This window comes from Crinia signifera, chromosome 9, assembly GCF_055691185.1.
Source record: "Crinia signifera chromosome 9, ASM5569118v1, whole genome shotgun sequence".
In the NCBI taxonomy this organism is placed as follows: Eukaryota; Metazoa; Chordata; class Amphibia; order Anura; family Myobatrachidae; genus Crinia; species Crinia signifera.
In genome coordinates, this window is record NC_139225.1 from 100,444,475 (window position 1) to 100,459,519 (window position 15,045).

Genomic DNA, 15,045 nt, shown 5'->3' on the forward strand with positions numbered 1-15,045 from the left:
GGCTTGAACCCCTGTGAACACCGCATGCTGGACCTGGGTTAGTGGTAAGTCATCCTATTACCTACATGCATTTATGGAATTTCATATAGATACTTTCCCAAGGGTGTCTGGACAAGAATATGTAACAGTATAGCAGCTACGCTATAAGCCCCTGGGATATACCCATCATGACTTTACCCAACACCCATTGGTTTCCAAATATAGGTGTGAATGTATATGTTTTAGGTTATGGTTCTTACATAGTACATTGCAAGGATTGGGCAGTGGCAGGCAAGAGGCTCAACAAATTTAGTGATATGAGAATCCACATATTCATGTAGCACTATTATGTAGCACAATCATCAAGACACTTATCATAAAACATAAAAAGCTATGTTTCAGAAAGTACAGAGACTTCAATAGGGCATAAAACAGATGTCTTTTGATTTGGCTTAATAGAATCCAGCAAAATGCAGACAGAACATCTGGGGTGAAATGTAATAGGATGAGAGATTCAGAAAGTGAGAGATTTGGTAAGAAATCTCCAGTTTTTTTAAAGTGGCAATCATTTACACTGCAAAACCAGTGTGATTTTGCAGTGTAAATGATTGCCGCTTTAAAACAACTGGAGATTTCTTACCAAATCTCTCACTTTCTGAATCTCTCATCCTATTACATTTCACCCCAGGGGTGAAATGTAATAGGATGAGAGATTCAGAAAGTGAGAGATTTGGTAAGAAATCTCCAGTTGTTTTAAAGCGGCAATCATTTACACTGCAAAATCACACTGGTTTTGCAGTGTAAATGATTGCCACTTTAAAAAACTGGAGATTTCTTACCAAATCTCTCACTTTCTGAATCTCTCATCCTATTACATTTCACCCGTAATTTCCATATTAATTACTCCACAATAAAACAAATGTGCAAGTCTCAGTGCTGACAGAGATATTTAAGGGCACTACAATAGGCACTGTATTAATTTCACAATTTGCACATTTTATTTTTCACTATATTAGCATGGAAGAAATAAACTGTAGTATTGCTATCTTGCCAGTGAATTGGAAATAACTAGATTAGGAATGACTATATTCCTAATAGAGACATTGGGGGTCTCCCTTTTTTATCAGCCCATTGCGAATTTGAGCATTTGCAGGTCTTCACTGCAGGTGACCTCGGAGACTTGCATAGTCTCCGCCATGCTCTCAGCAGGGATGGGGGGTGGGGTAGTCGTGCAGAAGGCGTTTACTGAGCGCATCCACAAAAATAATGGGAACATGTGAATGGGGCTGGCCACCTGCCTTCTGGGGGCGGGCGGCTGACATCACCTGGTGTTCTTGGAGTAGGGCGCTGCTAAAGAGTAGTGAGTACTACAGAAAAATTTGATGGTTGCCGACCGTCAAATGATTTCGAGCCCCCACGCAAGGCTGTGAATGGATGTTTATGTTTATTTTGAGAGTAGCGGGAAGTGGGCGTTTGCACGTCTGGCGGGAGGGGTTACATGGCTCGTAAAGCAGCGAACTACCGCTGCTTTGCGTGCCAACCAGAATCAGGGCCATAATCACTACAAATATTAAAAAGTTACTGACATGGCATGAAAACTCAACTGCTTCTGGTAAAAAAACATGTGATCAGAACATTGATGAATACTAACTTGTCCAAGCTCACATGTTGAGCATAGTTTTATGTATTTGTTGGGGTAACACTAAAATAATAAAGCTTATTTAGATTTTACATATAGAGCAAAGTTCTGTACCAGCAAACGAGATATCTGTTTTCATTACTGTAACAGGCAAATGGCAGATAAAAGCTAATATTTCATTGGATGATCTGCATAACAAGACTGTTGTACTATCTGCACTGTGGTATCCAATGTTGCACAATACAATACAGAATTTCATTTAAATATATCCACTTACATATATATACAGGAGTATACTGTATGAAATACATTATGTAGACCACACATATACTGTACGAAATAATGAAATTCTGCCAATTGTGTAATACATAATAGACATGGCTAACATATCCCGCAAAACAAGGTTTAAGTTATCTAAATATGCAGGCACTTCCAGTACTAAACAAGTTAGAGAAACAGTCTCTAAAAATATTCCATATTGCTATGATTATCCCTTTGGTTGCCACATTAACCGGTAATGCAACAAAAGATATGCAGTTATATCTGGTGTAGATTGATACTTATAGTATAATACACCTGGTGAGAATTTAACTGTACTATAGGGCCAGATCTGTGCCTAGTCATACTGTATAAGGCATGGACATACATCGCAGTGATCCTAATTACATCCCCAAATTTACCATTTCCATATATTCTCAATTAAGTGTTAATCACTACAACACAAGGTTTATTTTAGCTTCATCACTATCAAAGAATTTTGGCCAAGACCACAATTACCAGCATCAACATAACTCATCTCCAGAGGAGGAGGCAGCTCAGCTCCAAACTAAACTCTGATACCCGACAATGAAGACATCCTTGTAAATTCACAGTCCGCCCGATAAATTAAATTCTCATGCTGGTAACTGGTTATTTAGAACCCCAGGATTGCAGGCATTGATGGACCTGAAAAAAGTTGCTGTTTTATTCCATGTTGACAAATAAATTACTGGGATGATGGCTTGCTTTGAGGGGCAGTATAATTTTTAACTGCAATTACTAGATTGACAACTAAAAAGAGATATACAGGCTAGGGATGGCACAGTGATAATTCCCCTGTATAAAGCATCAGTATTTCAGTGTAGAGTTCTGGGCATGATACTTTGAAAAAGATATTCTGGAACTCGAGGCGGTCCAGAGAAGGGCTCTCAAATTGATTAAAGGTTTAGAGGCATTGGACTACGATGAACAGTTAGCTAGGCTACTAATGTTTACATTGGGAAATAAAGGCGCTTAAGAGGGGACATGATTAATATCTATAAATACATCAAGAGACAATATAGAGAACTGCCAGGTGCTCTGTTTCCCAAGAGGCATATGCACAGAACATGCGGGCATCCCCCAAAGGCTGGAGGAAAGGAGATTTCACACGCAACAAAGGAAAGGGTTCTGCACATTTATGGTAGTTACAGTAAGATCTGGAATTATTTGCCAGAAAAGGTTATGATGGCTGATTTACTTAATATATTTAAGAAAGGGTTGGACCAATTTTTTGCGTAGAAAGACATCCGGGGATACAACCATTAATTATAATGCATAGTGAAAGGTCCAGTACGGTAAATATCAGCCAAAGGCTCAGGAAATGCTGGAGATAGGATACTATAGTATAATATTTTAAATATAGTAGGTTGAACTCAATGGACTTATGTCTTTTTTCAACCTCACAAATTATGTTACTATGTAAAACTAATAAATTGACATCTCCACCAAACAATTACCTAGGCCAAAAATAAAATATCCTGTTCCTCATGAAAAACATACAGTACCGTACAAGTAAAAATTCTTACATTAACACATAATGTACAGCAGGTCAACTGTCATTATAAGCACAACCATTATCCAGCCGAGAGTAGGAATATTAAGCTCCAAGTATAAAGAATATAAATAGCTCCATAGACAGGAGGTGTAATGCATAATACTGATTATTGTGAAAATTGAGGCTCTTTAATTATGTGACTTCCTCATCTTACTTATAATTCTGCCCACCATTTTTTATTCACCTGTGGACCTACTCAAAGGTGTGCAGGGGTCGTTTGTGTCTTGCTTAATGTTTATCAGTCCCTACTAATACGGTGCCTCAAAACACAAGTAAAAATCTTCTACTGCTGATACCATGTCTAAAAAACTTGAGTAAATCCATCACAGTTAATGTCTTGCCAACAGGATACAGTATACAGTAAATCCAGCTCTGTTTATACCTTGTCAATGGGCATTAGTGTAAATATAGCCTGCTTATACCTTAGCTAGAGGCACCAGTACAATACCAGCTTGAACATACCTTGCCTAGAGGCATCCACACCATTACAATGGTTGTCCTGTTATATCTTGCATAGAGGCAAAATTATAATCCCAGCCTTGATCACACATTGCCCAGATGCACCAATATACAAACCCAACCTTGATCACACCTTGTCTACAGACATCAATATAAGACCAGACTTGCTCATACATTACATAGAGACACCAGTATTATACCAGCCTTGTTATTACCTTGCCTATGAGCACCAGTATTATCATAGCTTTGATCATGTCTTGCCTACAGGTACCAGTATAATCATTGTTTTGCTTGAGCCTTGCCTAGAGGCACCAGTATAATGCCAGGCTTGTCAATGCCTTGTCTAGAGGCACCAGTATAATGCCAGGCTTGTTCATACCATCCCTAGAGGCATGAACGTTGAACATTAAATGACACTTCTACTTTCAATATTTACACGGACAAACTCTAATAAATGGACTAAACAGGCATGGCTTCATTATCCAAATATTCAAACAGAATTATGTATATTGTGATAGAATAAATATGAATGTAAAAATGAATAAATAACAAGATCACATCATCCTTTAAACATTTTTGTTGTGTATGTGTTTTTTTTCTCAATAACATTTGCTAATGAATCTATTTTAAAAAGGTTATCAACCCATCAACAGAAAGAAGTGTGGGATCAAGCACATTTGGTTTTCAAACTGAAGTTTGAGGTGATTCATGAATACATAATTATTGTATTAATTTATTCCACTTGCTTGGTTTTATTTTCTAGAGAGGTAGCCATTATAAAAAGGACCTAAATAACTTACCAGGAACTGCAGTTGTAATATTAAAAGTGTCGCTGACCTTAACCTAGTCAGATCAACCTTTTGTTCCCTTAATCAGTAGCAAACTATTGACATATGCAGGAATTAAGTGTTTAATAAATTAATATTAAATTATTAACATTATCAGAATTCTACATCTCTAGAGACACTTTGGCAAAATGATACAATAGATAATATTTAATATACATGCTTGCTGAAATAGTGTGATCCTCAGATGCCTAGTTTGGGGAATTGGGGAAATCCAACATGTTATTTATTAGTTTGCCAATCCCAATTAAAAAAAATGGTCAGGATTGGCAAATCAGGGATATTTACCATGTAGGATTTCCTAGATTCTCGACAGATCACTGATCGTCAATGGCCGCCAATCAGTGCTTTTGATTTGTGGATTGGGGAATCGGTACCCTGATATATGGCTCACATTAGTCATTTCTATGCCCCAGTTAATTTCTTCTGTAATTTACTTGTATAATGAAAAGTTGCAAAGATTTTATACATATACAGTATCATTTCTTACAGGTAAGTCCTTTTCCAGATATTTTTTTTCTTAGACTTTTTTTTTTGCTGTACTGTTGTCATAACCTTTTCAGAAGGACTCTTAAAAACATATTGCAAAACTAATATCAGATGGAAACCTGAAAAACAAATTTGAAATCCTACCATAATGTAAACTTTCACCAGTTAATTTTGATTCAGTGTGAGTTTCTGAAATATAATTGATCTAATTTCCAGACAGTTTTCTTATCAAATGTAATGGCACTGCTTTAACACTGATTTTCTTTAGTTTTCTCCAGTATTCCATATATATTATTTTCTAGATTTTGCAGTTGTACCATAATTAAACAATGTGCATTTATATTCATACCAACTAAAGCAACAACCACCCCTAGAAAATAATACTTATAATATTATTCCAATTAAAGTGTTTTCATAAAACACATGTACTTAAGACGTTTGTTCCAAATCTTCACAAAGTGCATCATGTACTTAAGTAAAGGCAGTGAAGACTAAAAACCAATATCCATAAAATTGTACCGTTTCATCAACGACGTAGGAATGGATCCAAGAGACAAAAAGGCATATTAAAGATTTGGAAATGGATGACTGAATTGGTTAATGCTATGGTATGATCTGAATATCCACTAATGGTAAAATCCACTTCCAACAGACATGATACAAAAAGATAAAGTCAAGCTTATGAGTGGACATCCACCAGCCACTGTCTTTTTGCTGGTAGAGGTAGAATGCAGGGAAATGTACAAAGATGTAAAGCAGACACTACAATAATTGAGATTCGACACGTAGCCAGTGGAGTCCTTGCCGAACGTAGCGGACAAGATCGGTCATAGTACTGTGTTGTGTTAAGGGCTCCATCACTGTATCAATGTCATGAAAAAACTCTGTAACAAGAAAATAGGTGGAATATTACAACACAGTTTTATAATGTAGTCCATCCATATATTATTAGTATGGCATTAAATACTAATCATGAATTGTTTTAACTTTCACTGTCATTAAATAGACTTACGTTTTGATGTATGTAGCAGTGAAAAGACTGGAGAAATGGAATAATATTGAAGATGTCCATAGCAACCAATCCCCTTCTACTTACAATTTATCAAGTACATTCTATAAAATTATATCTTAAAGCTGATTGGCTGCTATAGGCAACTTTTCCACTGGTCCGCTTCTGAACTCTTTTCACTGCTCGGTAAATCAACCCTTGTGTTTGGTACTTTGGGGCAGATTAATCAAAACTTGGAGATAACAAATCAACCAATCAGATCCTAACTGTCATGTTTCAGATACAGCCTGTAAAATGATAGGAGCTTTTTGGTTGGTATTTTATCTCTCTCCACTCTATAATTCTCAAAGCTTTGATAAATCTACCCATTAGATTTGTCAGCATCAAGAACTGACTCCGATATACCAGTAACTCATGTGAAAGATCAAGGTCTCTCAGAGGTAAATTTACTAAGAAGTTCTATTGAAGATGGGATGATGCCCATAGCAACCAATCATATTTTATCTGTTATCTTCAAGAAGGTGCTAAATAAATAAGTAATAGAATCTGATTGGTTTCTATGGCCAACATCCAGGGCCGGCGCCACCACTAGGCAGCCTTAGGCATTTGCCTAGGGCGCCGGCCACTGGAGGGCGGGAGTTGCCGGAAAGAACAAACTGAAGCCGGCCACCGCTGTGAGGAGCAGGAAAGCAACCGGCAGTGCAGGCGCTAGCCACTGTTATTGCTCGCGCCGCGCCTGTCAACCTGAATGACAGCGCAGCGCACACTGCAGCTTGAATGGCGGCCTCCCCTCTCCCTCTCCACCGAGGTCTACAGTCCCATTAAGTGAAGCCTCTCTCTCCTGTGTGGCTGCGGTCAGTATCTTTCCCCGCAGCGCAGCTCAGCACTGCGCTATTGGAGTTTGGAATTTGAGCTGAGCCAGAGAAGAGAGAGTGGCTCTGCATGTCAGCGCGGAGGACTGGTGATATGAGACACATCGGGATAAGCATATCGGCTGCACGGTAAAGGCTCAGGCTCCTGCTCACCATGTACCAGGTGCAGTTGCAGGCAGGGCCGGGGTAGCAGTGCCAGGGGCGGTAAAGACAGTGCTTCCATCTGGGACTGCAGGTGCACTGTGGCAGCACACATCTTGCTGCCGGGAGGAATTCTGACTACGCGCCGGCTGCTTGGTCCCCTGACCCAGCAGCTTGTGCCCCTTTATATACAATGCTTTTAACGAATGCTGGCTTGCCCTTTCCCTGGGACCACCCACCAACAAGCTGGACCTCCTCTCCTACCTCTCAGAAGTCAGGTGAGTGCCTGGAGGTGAGGGAGGGAAGTTTTTTTATTCCTTTAACACAGATTACAGTTATATAGAAATATATTTATAAATTGTATTTATTTGATTGGCAGACAAATAAATGTGTACCTGATTTTATATATATATATATATATATATATATATATATATATATATATGCTGCAGGTTGTGGTGAACAGGTTACTCCAGCGTGAACCTCTGTAAATGGTTTTACTGCTGCAGCAGAAGTGTCAGAAGGACGTTTCTCAGGGGGGGGGGGGGGGGGGAGGGCAGTATCGTGTACCTTTGCCTAGGGCGTCAAGATGCCTTGAACCGGCCCTGCCAACATCCCATATTCAATAGAACCCCCATCTTAGTAAATTGACCACTTGGGGGTCATGTGAAATACTGTATGTAACACATGGTAAGCCTTTTAAATCTGCAAATAACACATGGCCCTATACACATTAAGGGTGGTATTCAATCTGGGATTCACAACATCCCGACAGTCGGGAATCCCAGGCCAGTTTCATTCTGTTCGACAGGAACTTGACAGTCAGAATTCAATGTTCCAACTTTTGAGAGTAGTAAAGTCCAAGGACTGTCGGAAATGGCAGCAGATTGTCGAAAAGCGGCTGAGAATTTGACAATCCATTTCTGACAAAACAGATCCGACTAGTTTTAAAGTTGCATATGTTTTGTCAGAAACTGCCTTCAATGCTGTCAGAATTGGCAGCATTGTATAGGCGGGGGCGCTATTTCCACTGGCGGAAATAGCGGTTAGGATTTAATACCCCCTAAAAATATTCAATGAATAAAAACCATGCATTAATTGAAAAACATTAAATAAAAGTTATAGTTATGTTTAAACCAAACTTACTAATCTGACCAGTGAACATTAATCTTTTTAACAGACATATCAAAATATCGACAATTTCTAAATAATTCTAAAATGAAAAACATGGATGTAAAATGTTTATAAGCATTGTATGTGAGAATATTTATTGATACAGCTGGCAACAAGCATCCTATAATTGACTAACAAAAATATATTTAAGGAGTCAACCAGTTAAGGGGAACAAAATGTGAAATGGGTACTGCCTGGTTATGCTCTAGTGTAATGTGCCGCCTTCATTTTAATTGTCTTGTCAATAACATCTAGATGATATTTCACTGTTGTTGTGTTTTCTCTTACACATGAATTAGAGCATGAAGGGGCGGGATAGTGTGTGAAAGATAAGTGGTTTTCTGTCTGCTTATGATAAATGTTTTGAATAGCAAAACAGATGGGCTTATATAAACAATGCATTCATTCTTCGCTATTACCCAAGTTGTCTTTATGCATAACAACTGAATTTTATTTTCATTACAAGATGCACTGATTACAAATACAAAAAGTGGAGGAGTAGGATATAAATGTCACAAATAGATACTTATAGCAGTGTTTTTTCTACCTTTTTGTACACAAGGATACTGTATTTTGGTAGTGTAAGTAAATGGTTAGGAATGTACTGTAAGAAGAAACCTCGTGTTCAGTAGTAAACAAGCCGTGTTGGGGATAGGCTTCAAGGGGTAGGTCCAGGCTGGATTAGGGAGACCCCTTGCCAGCACTCTCACAACTGTTCGTTAGCTGATGTCCGGCGATTGGGATCAGGCCTCGTGCCTGCACTGCTGGACTAATGAGCAGAGCGCAGGCATAGAGGGACTGTGATCAACCAGAACAATAGATTTTATCCTCTATCTGCACTGCATTAGTGATGTCATGACCCCATTAGCGAGGAGCTTGCCACTGCTGCTGCCTTATGGAGGAGCAAGGAGAAGACCCAGGTATGTGGTGGTGGCTGTTGAGATCCAAGACACGCACAGACTGTGGCAGTTTCAGCACTGCTACAGGTATAAAAGCTAGGTACTGTACTGTATGTACATAGGAATATACAGTACTCTATAGGTGTAATGGATAGACAGATAGATACACAGGTACTGTAGGTACAGTATAAAGGCTAGGAATGTACACATATACAGTACAGTAATTATAATAGTTTTGTCCACTAGAAAGTACTCAAGATCAATGCAGCCAAGATTCTAGTGATCAACATCTGCTACTTGTATTTAAAGAAAATGAAAGGTACCTAATGTGAAACTGCACTATACATGGATCGTAATACTATACTTTAGTTTTATATTGAATAGGTCATTATACAGATATGAGTGAAGGGGGGTGTTTGCAAGAAGCAAACCAAAAGACAAATGTGCCTTTTTGGGCGCACTCTTTGTATAAATTTGATATGGTTACTGCATTAAAACATAACTTTTAATAGGCTTCTTACACTAAAATATTGAGAACATCCGTCAGTTTTTGATCAGTCATTTAATATAAATTCAATTGACTGTCACTCAAAAAATCGCATATAACATTCAACTGAGACATGGACGGACAAACATTTAAGAAACATATTATATTAGTAGCCTGTCTTAATGGGCATCATGATATCAATCAATTATTGAATTAACTTGGTACAATACCAATTTCTCTGTTGTATTGTCAAGAGATAAAAATATTAAATGCCTTGGCAAAACATCAACTTATAGCTCAGCCGCTTCAGTTCGGACCATCACTCATGCTCTTGAATAGGAATATCAATATCGAATCACTTGCTACGCCTTAAAAGCAGGTGGAAGAGGGGGAAATCACTAAAGATAAATGGAGATATGAGAAAGAAGAAAAGAAAATAGGGAGAAGAAATGATCCCCGTGAACAGTACTCCTACAACCGGTGGCTCCTGAGTGTCTACTGTTCATTCACCCGTCTGAGTTACCAACCAGTCAGTTCACCAGGAGTCTCCTCTCTGGTTAGTGAACTGGCCCCATCCAGGTAATGCTGGATTATGGCCTTAGGGGGGTACGTGGGTAACCTGTTGGACTGAGTGTTGAATGAGAGTACCAGGTTGGTTGTTTATAGGGGAGTTACGGTACAGTGCACTTCTGCTTTCCAAACCAAACTTTAGTTTTATATTGAATAGGTCATTATACAGATATACACACACTCATCTAGGCTACCTATGGCGGTCTGATCACAAATCGATCCACACTGCGTGTCATAGCATGGCGATGCATTGCACAAGGTGGCTAGTACGGTGTTTGGTTTTACCGATGAGTGTAATGCTTATGTTTATCCACCAGATGTCGCTTTTGAAAATCACCATTGCGCATGCGTGAGGTCTCCAATAAAATGCAGTATAGTAATATAGTCCAAGAGTACAGTATGCATTACAGATGAGAACTGGGCTCAGTACCAGTGAATACAGATCATGTACAGTATGCCGAGCTTAGTTCTGGAAGTACAGGCTAAGCTCGGCTTACAGTACATCTCCATATTGTATCCCCGGGTCAGAATTTGCGACTCCGTAACATATTAACACAATTGCAGTTGGCAGAGACTATCTGCCATGAAGTAGCCCATCTTTACAGAGCTGAGCTCCGCCTACATTGTGGCAGAGCAAATGACACAGCGAGGTCCGGCTGGGAGAGAGAGGTTTACAACTTGCTGCTCTCACAATTTTAAGCATTTAAAAAGTTTGTTTACAATGAACCATCGTAAATCAGAGACATCCCTACCTATGTTTGCTTACATTTTCTTTCCATATTTCGGAACATTTTGTATTTCAGAATTTTGGTAATAGGAGACTCAACCTGTATTGTGAAAGGCTGGTAATCAGCTTGGCAATAAAACAATATTATTATTATCATATAATTGTAATTATACACCTAGGGATCCCTTCATTTAATCCAACCACAGAACAACTTTAGAGTACTGTATGTACATTATGGCAACATAAACAAGGCCAGATTGGACATGAGAGCCATATCCAAAAACCTATGTGGTTATCTGACAACAGGTTTTCTGCGCCCATCAATCAAATCCAATCTGATTCAAACTTAAATCTTACGATATGGGGCAACTGTTAAGATAACAGACCGTAAACGGCCTGGCAGGCTGAATTGACGATTCAAGTCTACTGTATGTAGGATTATAGAAAAACAATGCTATATTTTACTTATTAATTTTAAATGTTTTGTTTTTTTGTATTTACAATAAATCAATCAACTAATCTGATTATGCTTTTTTATTGAATACACTTTTAAATAATCATTCATGCTAAATAGGAATTAACACAGAAAATAACATTTTCACCTTGCATGCTTTTATGTTACTCTAATAACATATTTTAATTAATTTCAAGCTAGATATTTAGCATTATAACACACTGTGCTAATTGCCAGATTCATAATATTTCATTTTAACATCAAAACACCCTACTGTGGAAATGCTTGCAGGTTTACATTGGGTTTGTGCATAATGCCTATAATTATGTCATTAATACGATGCAATTTTAGATTTAGCTAGTTTGTATTCTTTTCTAGTTTAGTTAGAAACGAAAAAACCAAAATAATATTCTGATTAGTAAGTTAAATAGAAAATGAAGTGATATATCTCCAAAATATTGATAAATTCATGATACACTTTGTGCTAATCCTTTCACCCTTCAATACTTACGAGGATACTGAACTAAGATCTGGGAAAAATGTATTTATAATCAATACCATAACCCCAACGTAACAAGCCTTAAAATAAAATAATGGGGGGGGGGGGCACTTTATTACGCTAATTTATTCTCAAAATCATGACAAATAATAAAAAGGACATTGGTTGTAATAAAAATAAAAAGTTGCCACTGACAGTTACAGAGGTTGGACTCCAGCACAGTCCAAAATTTAAAGAGGGGGTCATATCAACTGCCAGTGAGTCCAGGACAGTGATATTTGGAGTGGCAGTAGGTGTGGCAACCCTTTTGAATATTGGACTGTGCTGCAGCCGCACCTCTGCAACTGCTACTGTCAGGGAAGTCCAGGAACAGAGCATTTTGTACCTAATGGAATGGACCATGTTGGAGTGTATGTGGGGGTATGTTCACTAAAGCTTCTAAAAGGCATGTGGAATGCAATGTTGACCATACCAGATTCTGTATATCATTTATAGGGTGCAATAGAGAAATTGATCAAAGTTGATGGTCAAATGTCAAACTCCCCATCTGTGGCAAAACCATGGACCATGTGATAGAACTAAGACCATCAATGTCCTATAATAAATAATAGTTGATAGTCAACCATAATATTAACCTTTGTCCTATGCCCTATGAACCTACTGTATGGTATGTCCTTTAATTGTAAATATGTTTCTCTTGTATATGAAATGTCAACAGGTAAATATGTTATGTCATATCGCTTTTATTAATTTCTCATCATAACACCTAGTTTACATTGTGAGCTGTTTCATGTAAATTAATCTCAGAGGAATTTACCATTTTTCTATATTTACATTTATTACCAATAATAACCAAACACTGAGGAATTGGCCGTTGGTATTCAAACCTTTTCTTGCTCCATTAATATGCACATGTTGTGTCAATGTATTCAGTGGGCAGTATGCCTGACTTGCGCCTCTTGGGTCTGACCTGTGTACCTGCTTAGGATGTTCTGTATGATGCACAGGGCCTCAGTACAATTACACGTATATAAATATAAAACTAGATCAATCTTTTCTAATTCAGATGATGTTAACTGTATTTCTTATAATAAATTGAGAAGAAAATGAAACATGCCGTAACTCCCATTGAAAATGTTACAATTGTAATATTTATGTCTGTTATACTTTACAAATATTTAAACATGATAAAATTCTAAATTTGCTTAAAAAAAAAAATATTTTAATAATGTGCAATAAATATATGCACAAAATGTTCTTGAGCTGGTACCGCTACGGAGTGCATGCTTCCAAAGGAATTTATTTTGAAACGATAACTAAGTTAATTGGCTTTTAATGAATATGCATAACATACTAGAAGCTACAGGTGGGTTGTACTTTTAATCATGGATCATGTCATTTGGGATTAGTAAAATCATTTCAATGTGGGGAACTCACCTTGGTTACATCAATGATACAGCAGAAAAGAAGAACCGGTGGACCTTATTCTGGCCCGTTCACAACTGATGCTCATTTGCACAGGGGCTGATGTTTGTCTTATACGCATGTGCAGCTGCATTTCTGCGCATGTGCATATGCCGGGTGTGTGCGGCCACAGCGAACAGACTGTTCGCCGGGTTCACGCACCCAAGGCTGCGGCCGGGGGGGGGCGTGAGGTGGCAGCGGATAGTCGTGCCCATGGGAACGCCCAGTGTTTCATGGGCGTTACCATGTAAACACTGGGCATTGCCATGGTAATAGGAAAGTGACGTGGGTGCCGGGGATTAGCAGCTGACATCACCGGATGTCAGCTGGTTGCCCACTTCCTCCTGAGGGTGCACGCAAATCTAAGTGACCGGGGACCATCCATACGCAGGCCCTGCGTGCGAACACGCGATGCGAGGGGGGCGTATGTACCACCATTTGCAGGGCAGATTCTGGTTTACTCACAATGGTGCCAATTTGCATCAGAGCGAATCAACCAGAAGAACCCCCAGTATCTAGTGTACAGTACCTACAGCTAGGAATTGTGGGTAGAGGTATTTCTATTTGCACTGTCTTTATCCAAATGGACAGATAGAATGACAAATGCAAGGTACTGTATGGTTACATCAATAGACACAAGCAGTGATACAAAGTTGTAGTTTGAATCGGAGCAAGAACCTTTAGGCTTGATTTTGGTTCAATCGGCTCGTAGCAAATTCAAATATACGCATTTGCAGGGCCGCTGTGTGAAACCCTTTGGCGATTATCACAGTTGCTGAGGCGTTTGTATAGGTAGGGGAGGAAGGTGGCATGCAGGGGACAGCATCAGGGGAGCACCCAGCACTTCATGGGCATCTGGAGAACATCATATGGCCGATTCTCCAGAAAGTGGACATAAAGGCCCGTGCATCACACGCTTTAAAATTTCCTTTCCTTTTAAACTGGTCAGTAAAGAAATTGTTGTTATATGAAAACCTAATTGCTTCGTAGCAATGTCTTACCCCTAGAATCTTATTTTTCCATGCATCACCTAGAATCATTCATATAACAAATGTACAAAAAAAGATTGACAGTATGCATACTTTTTTGATGAGGTTTTAAATAGACATTTGTTTGAAAGACGCTGAGGGGTTAATTTACTAAGATGGAAGTTACCCATAGCAACCAATCAGATTCTACTTATTTATTTAGCACATTCTAGAAGATAACAGATAGGATATGATTGGTTGCTATGGTCAACATTACATCTTTAATAGAACTCCCAATCACAGTAAATTTATCCCTGAGTGTCGTTCCCTTATTCCTTGATGTAACATACACAATGGATCTATGTTTAGACAAGACACAGTGGTATCTGACAAGAAGGCCAGACATCCATGATGCAGGTGGGGCAGATGTAAGATTTGTGTGAGTTATTTTGTTTCTGTGCAGGGTAAATACCGGCTGCATTATTTTTACACTGCAATTTAGATTTCAATTTCAAC

At 38.6% G+C, this 15,045-nt stretch overlaps 1 protein-coding gene across 3 annotated transcripts in view; it reads right to left on the minus strand.

The window, feature by feature from the left end:
* Positions 1-822: 822 nt before the first annotated feature.
* AFF2 (ALF transcription elongation factor 2) overlaps positions 823-15,045 on the minus strand; it is a 481,449-nt gene continuing 467,226 nt past the window's right edge. For all 3 annotated transcript variants that reach the window (XM_083159453.1, XM_083159452.1, XM_083159451.1), the window contains exon 21: positions 823-6,150. In XM_083159453.1, the coding sequence (XP_083015579.1) occupies positions 6,029-6,150 (122 nt within the window). In that variant the 3' untranslated portion in view covers positions 823-6,028. The remainder of the gene's footprint in view (positions 6,151-15,045) is intronic.